Below are 13108 nucleotides of genomic sequence, written 5' to 3' on the forward strand. Positions count from 1 at the left end.
TACCTTTCTCTAAATATATCACATATTATCTCTTCTACCTGAGAAATCATTTCTCCTGTTGTTTTTGTGATTTTTTTAAAATATATTTTATTGATTTTTTTACAGAGAGGAGGGGAGAGGGATAGAGAGTTAGAAACATCAATGAGAGAGAAACATTGATCAGCTGCCTCCCACACACCCCTCACTGGGGATGTGCCCGCAACCCAGGTACATGCCCTTGACTGGAATCGAACCTGGGACCCTTCAGTCCGCAGGCTGACGCTCTATCCACTGAGCCAAACCGGTTAGGGCTCTCCTATTATTTTCTGTTTTTGTTTGTTCAAGTCATTCTCATTTAAGGTCAATCCCAAATATTCATTGCACATTCCCTCTAACGTTCCTCTTTTTATATGTAACATTTATTCTGTTTAGTATATCTTGTTTCTTTTACCCTCTCTGCACTAGAATCACACTTCAGGAGGGCAGGGACTAGTGTCTACTCTATTCATTGACAGTTCCCAGACATCTAGAATAGTGCCTGACACATAGTGAGGACTTATTTAATAGTTGTTGCATGAATGAATCTCCTCTTTATAACGCCTGTGCTCCCAACCAGGTGGGATCTTTTCTCCGTGTTACTCCATAGTACACTGTACAGTGCTTGTGGCCATTTTTTCATGTTCTGCCTTGTTTTCTAGTCATGTGCACACTGGTTGTATCTTCTAACTCTACTCTTCCTCTCCATAACTATGTAAGTCCTTTGTAAAAATTGTTACCCACTGTTTTGGTCATTGTTGAATGATGTCTACATAATAGCATTTATTAAAATTGAGGAGAAAGAAAATTTATCATACTCTCAAAGTTCAGTTACTGTAATATATCTTATTTTTCAGTGAAATCTTATTTGATTGAAAGAGGAGGTTGAAGTCACCTCTTTTATCTAACCAGAAACCATTTTCTAAAACTGTCTGTTCCAACTGTCATCTAGTAAATGGAATTTTCTAGTGAATTTTAGGAAACATACAAATTGGTTTGTCTCTTTTCATCTTTTTAATTTTTAAAAATTGTGGCAAAAATGTATGTTAAAAAATTGTAAGTACACATAACAAAATTTATCATAACCAATATTAAGTGTATAGTTCAGTGGCATTAATTACATTCACATTGTTGTACAACCATCACCTTCATATTATGCAAAACATCTGTATTGTATTGTATTGTATTATATTGTATGAGTCCTGTATTGTAGATGTACCATAAATTTTCCTTCCTCGAGATTTTTCTCCAATTTTTTACTATTATAAGAAGAGCTGCAATAAATGTGCTTGTAAAAATATCCTCCTAATGTAGCTGAATATAGAGAGCAGATTTATAAAACTGGGATTTCAGGGACAAAGGTATATAGACCTAAATTTTAGTAGATAACAACTTTCATTCATACATATAAATATTTAAAGGGCACCTGTCTAGTTCTGAGAATATGAAAGTGAGCATGACAAAGTGCCTGCCCTCGTGGAATGTAAATTTTAGTTCTTTGTGACAAGAAAAATAAATTTCTTTCTACCTTTGAAGTTTAATACATAGTCAGGAACTAGGGAAAATATTTGTTATACTGAGATATTAATTGTAAAGTATTTCAGTGGTCCCTAAATTATTGGTGCCTTTTTATCCCCACTTTATTCCAAGTAGAGGGGAATCGTGCCAGTGTGTGGAGGTTGACTTGAAGAAGAATTTAGGAAATAAATATCTCACCAGTTTCATGTTCAGTTGCGTATGCAACAAGAGGCTGAGTAAAAGCTGCTGGGGGCATAAAAGTACAATGTAGGCCCAGTGAGCTCTTCAGATACTCACTCAAAGAAATGAGCTCACTTCTGGCCATTGATGCAATTCAGCCCTTTTAAAATGTAGCCATACATAACTATAGTGATAATATAAATTTCATTTTAAAAAACAGTAGAATTGGAGACCACAGAACTTTTTAAAAGTTCATACATAAGTTAGGGGGTTGGTTTATTATTACTATCATTATTATTATTAACTTATATCATTGACATTTAGATACTGCTTTAAAAACTTTTATTGTAGTCAAGAAATACTAAAAGTGAGATAATGTAGTGAACAAAGAACATTTTTCTTTTTTAAGTAATCTGTAGCTAAGGATCATAGTAGTCCTGGACATAAGTAATTTACATGAGGTATTATTTTCAAGAGGAAGAGAAGTACATAGGTGTTACGTTGTCACTGTCATTTCTCAAGCTAGAGAGAAGACTAGTCATTGCTATGAACGTTTAAAAACAAACAAACACATTTCTTTTGTCCAACCCTTGCCCCCCTTGTAGCGATAGCTATTTTAAAGCTTCTGTACTCTCTATTTAGGGACGAAGGAGAATTGCTCGAGATGCAAATTCTATTAAAAAGGAAATTGAAGAAGAGAAAACAGAAGACAAATTAAAAGATAATGATACAGAAAGTAAGGATGTGAATGATGACTATGAAACTGCAGAGAAAAAAGAAAATGAGCTACTACTGGGGAGAAAAAATACACCAAAGCAAAAGGAGAAGAAGATAAAAAAGCAGGAGGATTCTGACAGAGACTCAGATGAAGAGGAAGAGAAAAACCAAGAGAGGTACAATATCTTATATTTGTTCTCCAGAAGCACCTGTCTGGGGCACGGCAGTGCTCTGTTCCTGCTTAGATATTCAGGTTTGAGGGAATGTTTTCTTATTGGGACTTCCATTCCTCTTGTCTAATGAAGGTGAAACACATTGTGAAGATGATGTGTATCGCCTTTCGGAATTGGAGAATATACTGGTCGCACCATTTTAATAGCACTTGTGCCCTAAACAGTGGCCTCAAAGAAGGCTGCGCCACCCAGTCAAAAGAAAGGTCCTGCAGTTGACAGCAGGGAAGGGAGCTGGAGAAAAATGGAGGAAGTGGACAAGAGGAAACAGCGACAGCAAAAATTCCATTTTAAAAAAGGTACAACGTGGGAAAGCTAACAAACACATGGGTGCACAATACTAGCAGATGTTTCTGTGTGTTAGCTTTATCTAAGACATTTTTCTTTTTCAAGTTATTGTATTAGATTAAGTGGCATGCACCCCTTATTCTTGTTTGGAAAATACATTCTTGCCCCACATCACACCAATAAATTTCAGCTTTTTAATGTCCATCCTGTTTGCTGTTGAGTGAAAACTGTATTTCCCCCTCCCCCATATATTATATACATGTATGGACTGAATTGACTTAAAAATAACCAATTAGGCAGTTCAGCTAGATCAAAGTAATATCCGACGGTGTTTAGTTGGCCATTTCTGTGTTGTCAAATAGATTTACTAATTTTTATATACTAAAAATGAATTTTAATTCAGCAACAATAGCATAACACACTTGTAATATAAGCTCGCCTCCATAGTTATTTTTCATTTATTACATTATATGTTGCTAAGTTTTCTAGAAATTTGAATTGTTGAGCAAAATTTGGGAAAAGTAGCCTGCTATGTTCAACTAGTGGCTGACATCCATCTGAAAGTTAACTGTGGACAAAATATTTAGAAAAATAGGAATGACTGCTGAGCGAAGAGATAATTTTATGATTCAGTACAAATAAGTATGGGAGCTATCACAATTGTGTGTGAATTAGATTAGTGAATAAGGAAAGTTCTGTAGTGAAATATAATTAGGATTAGGAAAAGTGGAAGGAAGTAATTGGAGTTGAGTATAATTGCGTATAATGGTATTTCAAATATTTGGACAAAAAATTTAAGCAAAGGTGAACCACTTAAAAAGTAGGGTTTAATTATAGTTTGAAGTTTTGTTAATAAGCAATATAATTAATATAATATAATAAATATAATTAATATAATAGCTATATATATGAAAGCCTAAGTGACCGGCCGGTAGCTATGATGCTCAATGACCACCAGGGACAGATGCTCAATACGGAGCTGCCAAGTGACAGCAACTTTGCAGAGTGCCCTCTCACACTCCAGGACCCCTCGGGGGATGTCGGACTGCCAGTTTTGGTCCTATCCCCACAGGCCAGGCTGAGGGACCCCACCTCCCAGAGGGACACCACTCACTCTGCAGACACCCTTCGAGCCCCAGTGCCCTCCCAGGTGCGGCCGACCAGGGAGGGACCACGGGAAGTTGGCTCCAGGGTGTGTCCTGCTACCCAGTCCTGCCCTGCCCAGTCCTGCCCTGCTGGCCACCTTCTAATTAATTTCCTTTCAATGTGCACGAATCTGTGCACCTGGCCTCTAGTATAATACATAAAACACACAATACATATATAAAATATAAATGAGACGAATATTCCTTTTCATAAAATAAAAATTGAATATGCAAATAAACAATCTGTATTCTCATTCCGTAGCAGGAATCATGGAAATGGGAAACATTCATATCTATAGAAATTTGTTTTAAGTAGTTTCTCTCATAGTGTTTGAAATTACCCTTTCAGGATGTAATTGGAAGGTGCCCTTGGAGAAAAACATTCCCAAGGCAAATGGGTTGTCAAAGCTATTTCATGTTGACTGCCTAGTGGTCCTCCAAATAATGCTCTGTTTATTATAGAGCACAATGCCTTCTCTTAAGCATTTAATAATACTCTTGTGACACTAGACTGGCCTTTGATGTAGATCTCTTCTGAATCCTTGCAATATTAACGCAGGATGTTTGTAAAAATATTATTGGACCTCCCAATGTGAATCTCCTTTTACCTGATTATCAAAACAAAGAAAAGCTAATGGGAGATGAATAAAAACAAATAGAGAATATACTGGTTGCACCATTTTAATAGCACTTGTGCCGTAAACACAAAGATACACAAAGCTTTTTTCTCCTGGTGCTATCCCACAGTTTCAACTAGTGACCTGTTGAAATATAAACTAATTTAAAAGATATGGTTACTAAGGTAGATAGCTCTTTTTCATTATTTTATCCATCAAAAATTAGTCTTGCTAAGAACAATTTTAAATTGAGTAGAAAGCAATAGTAATGTAGATTTAAAACAATTTAGTTGCAGGAAGTTACAAATTACTTTTAGATAATTTTTGCATATAAAGTGACACTTGAGTGTGAATTCCAAAGGCTTTCAGAGCATATTATTCTTACTTTGTTTTAACAAAAGTGATTTATTTGACTCCACATCATCATTTAATTATATTATTGATTGGCCTTTAAGAAGTCTGGATTTACTTTTGGTACAGTGCACCTTTACATAATAAATAAATTCCTTAGTAAGTAGTCCATTAAAAATCTTCTCCTTCTCCTCCTTCTTCTCCTCCTCCACTGACATGCTATTAAGGTAATATTTAGGTTGTGACTATTGTATATGTTGGATTTTTATTTTTTTAGCATATATTAGTTCTCCATTAAGCTATTAGTAGCATTATCAATGTTATAACTTACTGCAGGGAAGAAACTGAAAGCAAATGTGACTCTGAAGGAGAGGAAGATGAGGAAGATACGGAACCCTGCCTAACAGGAACCAAAGTAAAAGTAAAATATGGACGGGGAAAAACGCAGAAAATCTATGAAGCCAGTATTAAAAGCACTGAAATTGATGATGGAGAAGTGTTATATTTGGTACATTACTATGGTTGGAATGTGAGGTAAGCAAGAAATGTATTTTCTTACTATTGAAATTTCTTTTCAGTGATTCAAAAAGTTCAAATTAATGTTGTGAAGAGCCAATGCAAATGGTATGTGTATTTACAAAGCACACCTTGTACCCTAATTTTCCAAGATTTCCAACACTTCCACTGTTTACTAGCTGTGCCAATACTCCCAGCCAAAGGTTGCCTAGATCATACCTATAGTTGAAAAAGTTGGATGTATTACTCATTTGCAGTGAGGAAGAATGTACAGCATGGAGAGCTGTGAGGTGATTCAGTAAGAGGGTATTAGGTAAAAGCCCAGAGTACCACCTTTGGGGGCAGCCATAGCTCAGGATTCTCTGAGAGCATCCTGCAGGACATGGGCGAAGAACCAGGCCCACAGCTCCCAACAGTGCAAATGGGTTTGTTTGTTTATTACACTTATCGGAAATCAAAACTATATCAGGCATTGCAGTAATTCTAAATTAATTACTTTAGAAGTGTTAGGAAGGACTTAAGATTTGAACTTCTATTAGGTGATTTGGGGGAGGGTTTAAGGAAATAGGGCTTTCCTCCAGATTGGAAGCTGTCAAGACATAGGGTTAATCTGTGATTGGTCATCTTAATAAATGTTATCCATAAGGAGGGAAGACTAAACCATGTAGATTGGTAAAGAGGCTGCAGTCAGGGAAAAAGGATGTTTGGACTTTTTTGTGGCTTGGACAGTGTTCCTGTTTTTCTGTGTTTATACACCCTTAGGGGGTGGTCTTGTTTTTGTCTTGATTCATCACAGTCATGTTGCAAGACTTGTCTGATGTTGATGTTCTGTGAAATTGTTCATGTTCAACAGGAGAACAATACAACCTAGCTGTGATGCCAGATCACCTCTGTAGCAACACCAAGGCCCACCTGATTGTACCAGGCTAGTTTTCTTTCTCCTTTAGAAAGGCTTGTATGTTTAGTACTTCTGCTTGGTCTGTATTTGTTTGGAACAAGAGTACTCCAAGGTTTCCCTGCATATTCACAGTGTACTCTGTTAATACCTCAATTCCCTCATCTCTGAATTGGGGAAGATAAAATACCTACTTTGTAGAGATGTGAGAAATCTTGGTAATACCTGTATTAAAATACAAAATGCTTACAACAATGCTTGGTACTTAGCAAGTGCACAAGTAAATGTTAACATTTTGTTTTTCTTTTTAGTGAGTTAGGTTTCTTTCATCTCACATCATTTTAAAGTTGGGTTTATCACATATAAAATATTTTTAAAGTATGGGTTTATTGCATATAAACCTCTAATTTTTTTTCTTTTTTCTCAAACCAGCTTGTGCCTTTCACATTTCTGCTAACATTAGAAACAAACCTAGTCTACCTCACTGTTGTGTTGTATGTACTTGTTGTTGAGTTCAGGAGGAAAGCCTACATTTACCAACTTTGAGTCACTATCTTTGCAGTTATGGCATATTAAAGTCTTCTTTTTTCCTCAGATTCTATTCAGTTTATTCATCCACTCTTATTTATCGTCTTTGTGGGTCTGTTCTTCTGTTCTGCTTTCTAGAATTTTCCCTTGCTATCATCTGTTTCTCTAAATTGTTTAATGTTTTACTGTATGACCATTCTCACAGACATTTTATTATATGTTGGCATTCTTCCGAACTAGTTAAATCCCTAAATACTTACTTAACTGGTTACTGACAAGGTTCATGGTTTTTCACTGTCCCTCCATACTCCCAAATGCTGGTATAATTCTGGTGTGCTCATTGACATAGAGCCACTATAATTCCTAGAGAATCTGGTTGGATTTCTAAAATAGGGTGGCATATGAAACTATGAGGGAAGTACTAGTCTTAGTTGAGAAAGTCTCGGACCACCTTTGGTTGGCAATATTAATGCTGGAAGTACCTACGTGGCATACGGTGGTGACCAGGACCTGCTGTCTTCCAGGTCAGGCCTGTGCTTGCTGGTTGTCGCATATGTTCTGTGGAATTTTAGAGTTGGGCAGAGTTACTCACTATTTCTTTGTTAGCCCATAACCAGACACATAACCCTCTTATTGTATTTGCCAGACTATACTTGGTTTTAATATTTACCTGTCTTTCAAACCAGACTGCGAGTTGCATGAGAGCAAGGTCCTTCCTATTTTTCTCTATTATTCTCTACATACTTACTCATACATACTACCTGGCATGCTAGGTAGGCCCTCAGTAAATGTCCAAATGAATGAATACTTCTAAGTAAGGTCATAATGTACAGATACTTAGCCTGGTAAAATGAAGATATTGGGTTGATTCAGGAGATATCATTTTCAAACCATAATATAGGTAATCATGATACCATATCAACCAGAACTTGTGGATATTGGAACCATGTCCTTGCTTTGTATGGTAACTGGGTTACAAAATGAGGGTATGGTTTCCATTAACATGACGCAGTTCAAAGCAAGGACTGCCTGTAGTTTTTTGCTTCAGTGTTCAGATTTTGGATTGTGATAGAGTTCTATAAATACCTATATATTCACATAATGTAAGAACTGTTATTTCATTCTAGAAAGTTTAATTTTTTATTTGCCCCTGATTAGTAACGTGGGCTGACTATATTGAAATGAAAAAGTGTTGCCAATATTTTGGAAAAGGTACAGGAGAAATGAGTTTTCAACTTGAGTTAAACAGAATAAACTTTATATATAAAGGAAATTATCTCTAAAAAATTTCAGTCTTAGAGGTGACATAGTTCAGAATAAAATCTTATTAGAAGTACTAGAGGCTGGAGAGAGTTCTGTGAGGAAAAGAGAGTTGAAAAGGACTTCATAAATAAATCTGGAACTGATCATATTACAAGTTTGAATTTACCTGACTTATCTTTAAATTATTTGGTCAATAAAATGAATTCCAGTGCAGAATCTGTTTATTTCATTAAGTTCAGGTCTATGGGAGCTGTGGAAAACAAAGCAGCTCAAACAATCTTGAATCTATTTAGAGTTTGCTTACCTAGCTCTCTTGTCTTGCCCTATTAGTGGCAGGTATACAAAGCACTTAGTACTATAGCTGGCACATGTTACCAACAAACCAGCCCCTATGCCCTTCACATTTCTGCCAACACTAGAAACAAACTCTTTAGTTTATCCCATTGTTGCTTTTATTTGATGAATATATTTCAAATAAGTTATTATTGTGAATTTTTAAAATACATTCTTTATTTTAAGGTATGATGAATGGGTGAAGGCTGACAGGATAATCTGGCCTTTGGACAAAGGTGGACCAAAGAAAAAACAGAAGAAAAAAGCTAAAGTAAGTTCATAGTTCATATCCTTTATGATAGGTACAGTAATTATTCATATTGTGTGTTTATAAATTTGTTTCCTCACTGTAATAATCATATTGATTCTTTTAAGGTAATTGTGATTTTCTCTCTTATAACCCAGAAGCTAAAAATGTAAACACATTAACACATTGTTTCAGGAAAGGAGAAAAACCAGAGACTCCTGGGACATAGGCATTAAACTCAAATGCCTATATCTGCTGTCTTGAAAAGGGATAAAGTAGGACTGATAGTGACCAATAGAAGGACATGTTCCTCTACTAGAGAGGGTGGAACTAACCCCTTTGCAGTGGGATCCAGTCAGGGTTGCCAGATTTTAGGATTTTCAAAAACAATACTTTTTAAAATGTAAAATCTGATTTTTTTTTTAAAAAAAAATCTTTACTCCAGTATATATTTTATTGATTTTTTTTAGAGAGAGAGAGGAAGAGGGAAAAAGAAACATTGATGTGAGAGAGAAACATTGATCAGTTGCCTCCTGAACACACCCTGACTGGGGATCGAACCCACAGCCTAGGTATGTACCCTGACCAGGAATCGAACCTACAACATTTTTGGTATACAGGACAACACTCCAACCAACTGAGCCACCCCGCCCGGGCCGAAATCAATTTTTAAATATTGGAAGCTAATACTAAGTTTTAAAACATATACTTGTTGGTCAGCTGTATCCTCATCCACACCCTGAATTTTCAACCTTTGCTGTAGAGATTCACCTAGTGTTTGCCTGTTTTATGGTAGATTTCTTTCTTTTTCTCAGGGAATAGCAAGAAAGAAGGAAGGGAGATTGCTGAGTAGTTGTATAGCTTTCTAATGCACCAACTCTGACCTTCACAATATAATTGCAGTGTTAGATATTGTTGACCATTATACTCATATAATTATAAAATAAGTTAGAGAACAATTTGTTCTTAATTATTCGATAAGCACAGATTAGGAAATTAACATATAAAACATCTAAACTTTTTGAGTTTTGTTTTCCTTGCAGAAGTAGAATGTTCATTTTTCATAAGGAATGGGCTCTTCTCATACTTTTTGTTGTTGTTATCCAGAATAAAGAAGACAGTGAAAAAGATGAAAAGAGGGATGAGGAGAGGCACAAGTCAAAACGGGGACGACCTCCTTTAAAATCTACCCTTTCGTCAAACATGCCATATGGTTTGTCTAAGACTCCAAACAGTGAAGGAAAATCAGGTACAAGAATTGCTCGCAGCAATATGGCAGACAGCTCACCTTTGTCAAATGGAATGGAAGGTGCTCAATTTTGAGGAGCACTGATTTTTTAAGAAAACAGTATAAATTTAAAAATGTCGGTTGTGTGAGAGTCGTAGAAGGTCATCTAAGTTTCTAATCTCATGCAATTTAAACTAAAATTTGATTTGAAGAAAATATTTATTTTAGGATATCATGGTTACTTAAAACCTAGTGATAGTTTAGTTTAGGTGTCCCATTTCTTGTCAGTATCTTAGAAATACTCTTTTAATAGAGGGTAGGTTGACAAGATGTGCATCCTACTGTGTGCTGCACTGTCCTCAAAGCCTGCACCATGTTTCCTATAATTCAGTGCTGTCCCCTAGGATCTTTCAGCAAAGCTGAGACTATGTTGTTCAAAGAGCATACACGAAGGTGGTATAGACATGTTTTGTGATGAGTGTAGGTGAACATATTTTATTCTGCTTTTACCTTTTTCCCCACTTTTCTACCTTTACGTTTTTCATATAACTTAAGCAACATTAAATAGTTGTCTTATATATAAAAATGTCCCTGCCTTCAAGGAAAAAGCTATTCTGAACCTACAGTTTTGTTATTAGCCTGTAGGACGCTTGTGTGCCAATTAGGAAAGGGCATTCTTCCTCCTGTGTACTGCCATCTGCTGGACAGTTGCCATATTACACAAATGCAACATGTCCACAGAGCGAAAGATCTCAGGTGGCATGCCCAGTGCAGTGTGCAACCTATAAAACTATATATAGTAGTCTTGCTAAACTACTTATAAAAGGGGTTGTTTTTTTTAAATTAATCCTCATCCAGGTTATTTTCTCTGTTGGTTTTAGAGAGTGGAAAGGAGGGAGGGATGTAGAGAGAGAGAAAGAGAGAGAAACATCAATGTGAGAGACCCATCAATTGGTTGCCTCCTGCACGTGCCCCTGACTGGGGTTGGGGATTGAACCTGCAACCCAGGTACGTGCCCATGACTGGGAATCCAACCTGCAACGCTTCATAATGTGGCCGACTCTCTAACCATGAAGCCACACCATGAGTCTATAATGTATAATATATTTTAACATGAGAACAAATGAATTCTAAATTCTGAATATGGTAAAACCACAAAATAAAACTAGGTACCTTTTTATTTACAAAATACATTTAAATTTGCCTTTTTGAACTTCTTTACAATATAAGCACCCTGTGGACAGAATTTTTATATTTTATAACTCCTATACAGTCTTAAAACTCTATTTTAAAAATTATCTGACTTAGAGTGATTTGTCTCTTAATCAAAATAGTATTTAAGTTTTGAGAATTCAAATTGCTCATTTTGTACATCTTTCCAGAATTATTTTTAGTAGAATGTCAGATTCCTAAGGACATAAAATGGCCATCACATTTATTAATCACTACCTACTCTAGATCTCAGATCAAACCACTTTATCACTTCATATCTAGTTCTTTGAATTTTCTAAGGAGTATCTTAGCCTAAGCATGATACCAGTGCAAATTGCAAAATAGCTCTTTTACAAAATTAAGATAGTAATATTTTCTATGTAATGTATTTTTACATGGAGTTTAACTTGAAACCCTCCTCCACACACATTTTTTGCACAAGTGTATGATTTATTTTATATCAGAAATTTCTGTAGGAAGGTATTCAGAGGTACATGATTAAGATTTTTTGGTTTGTTTTTTTTTTTTGTCTTTGGCAGAAATTCTATTACAAAATTACATTGGTAATTAAAATAGAAACTTTTCTAATATTTCCTCTTGCAGACTCTTGTTCATCTGATAGTGAAACAGAAGACCTTTTAGAAAAGAATTTGATGAATGAAGAACTTTCTCCTGATATTAAAGAAGAACTAGAAAAAAACGAAAATTTAAATGATGTTAAACTAGATGAAGAAAATCCAAAGATTGCTGCACATGTATTAAAGGAAAATGATAGGACTCAAATGCAGCCTTTTGAGACTTTGAAATTAGATGTTGGAGAGAATGAACAAATAGTACAGATTTTTGGAAATAAAGTGGAACAAACAGAAGAAGTTAAGAAAGAGGCAGAAAAGTCCCCTAAAGGAAAAGGAAGACGAAGCAAGACAAAAGATCTTTCTTTAGAAATTATAAAGATTTCATCATTTAGTCAAGATGAAGCAGGAAATGAACCTCATATAGAAACTCATAGTCTAGAATTTCCTTCATTAGACAGTAAAACCTTTTCTTCTGCTACTGAAGATGAAATTGACCAATGTGCAAAAGAAAAAAAGTTCAAACGGAAAATACTGGGACATTCATCACCAGAGAAAAAAACAAGAATTGAGAACGGAATGGAAATGACAAATAGCATATCTCAAGAAAGGACCAGTGATTGTGTTGCATCTGAGGGAATGAAAAACTTAAATTTTGAACAACACTTTGAAATAGAAAATGAAGGAATGCCGTCATTGATAGCAGAGTCAAACCAAGGCATTCAGGAATTGACTAGTGAGAAATTTGATAATCCAGCTGAAGAAACTGTAAATACTCCACTGAAAGAAGAAGAGGATACAATGCCTCTGATTGGGCCTGAAACCTTGGTTTGCCATGAAGTCGATTTGGATGATCTGGATGAAAAGGACAAGACCAGTATTGAGGATGTAGTAGTTGAAAGCTCTGAGTCTAACTCGCTTGTTTCTATTCCATCTGCCCTACCTCCTGTTGTACAGCATAACTTTTCAGTAGCTTCACCACTTACTCTCAGTCAAGATGAGTCTCGAAGTATAAAAAGTGAGAGTGACATAACCATTGAAGTGGATAGTATTGCTGAAGAATCCCAAGAAGGCCTCTGTGAGAGGGAATCGGCAAATGGATTTGAAGACAGCATCGCCTCTGGTACCTGTAGTATAATTGTTCAAGAAAGAGAGAGCAGAGAGAAGGGTAAGAACTTTACAGGGAGAAAATCAGCCTTTATATTAAAACCAAGTATTAGTAAATTAAGAGTTTAGGAACCCTTGATCTGTAA

General features: G+C 35.7%; 1 protein-coding gene across 2 annotated transcripts in view; it reads left to right on the top strand.

Moving 5' to 3' along the window:
• The window catches only part of ARID4A (AT rich interactive domain 4A (RBP1-like)), a 62058-nt gene that overhangs the window by 35561 nt on the left and 13389 nt on the right, over positions 1-13108 (top strand). The window contains exons 16-20 of one of the 2 annotated variants that reach the window (XM_005858761.2): positions 2356-2606; positions 5398-5595; positions 8783-8867; positions 9951-10092; positions 11887-13023. In XM_005858761.2, the coding sequence (XP_005858823.1) occupies positions 2356-2606; positions 5398-5595; positions 8783-8867; positions 9951-10092; positions 11887-13023 (1813 nt within the window). The remainder of the gene's footprint in view (positions 1-2355; positions 2607-5397; positions 5596-8782; positions 8868-9950; positions 10093-11886; positions 13024-13108) is intronic. The other variant, XM_014533233.1, reaches the window with a different exon arrangement.

The sequence above is a fragment of the Myotis brandtii genome, unplaced genomic scaffold (genome assembly GCF_000412655.1).
Source record: "Myotis brandtii unplaced genomic scaffold, ASM41265v1 scaffold1218, whole genome shotgun sequence".
Lineage (NCBI taxonomy): Eukaryota > Metazoa > Chordata > Mammalia > Chiroptera > Vespertilionidae > Myotis > Myotis brandtii.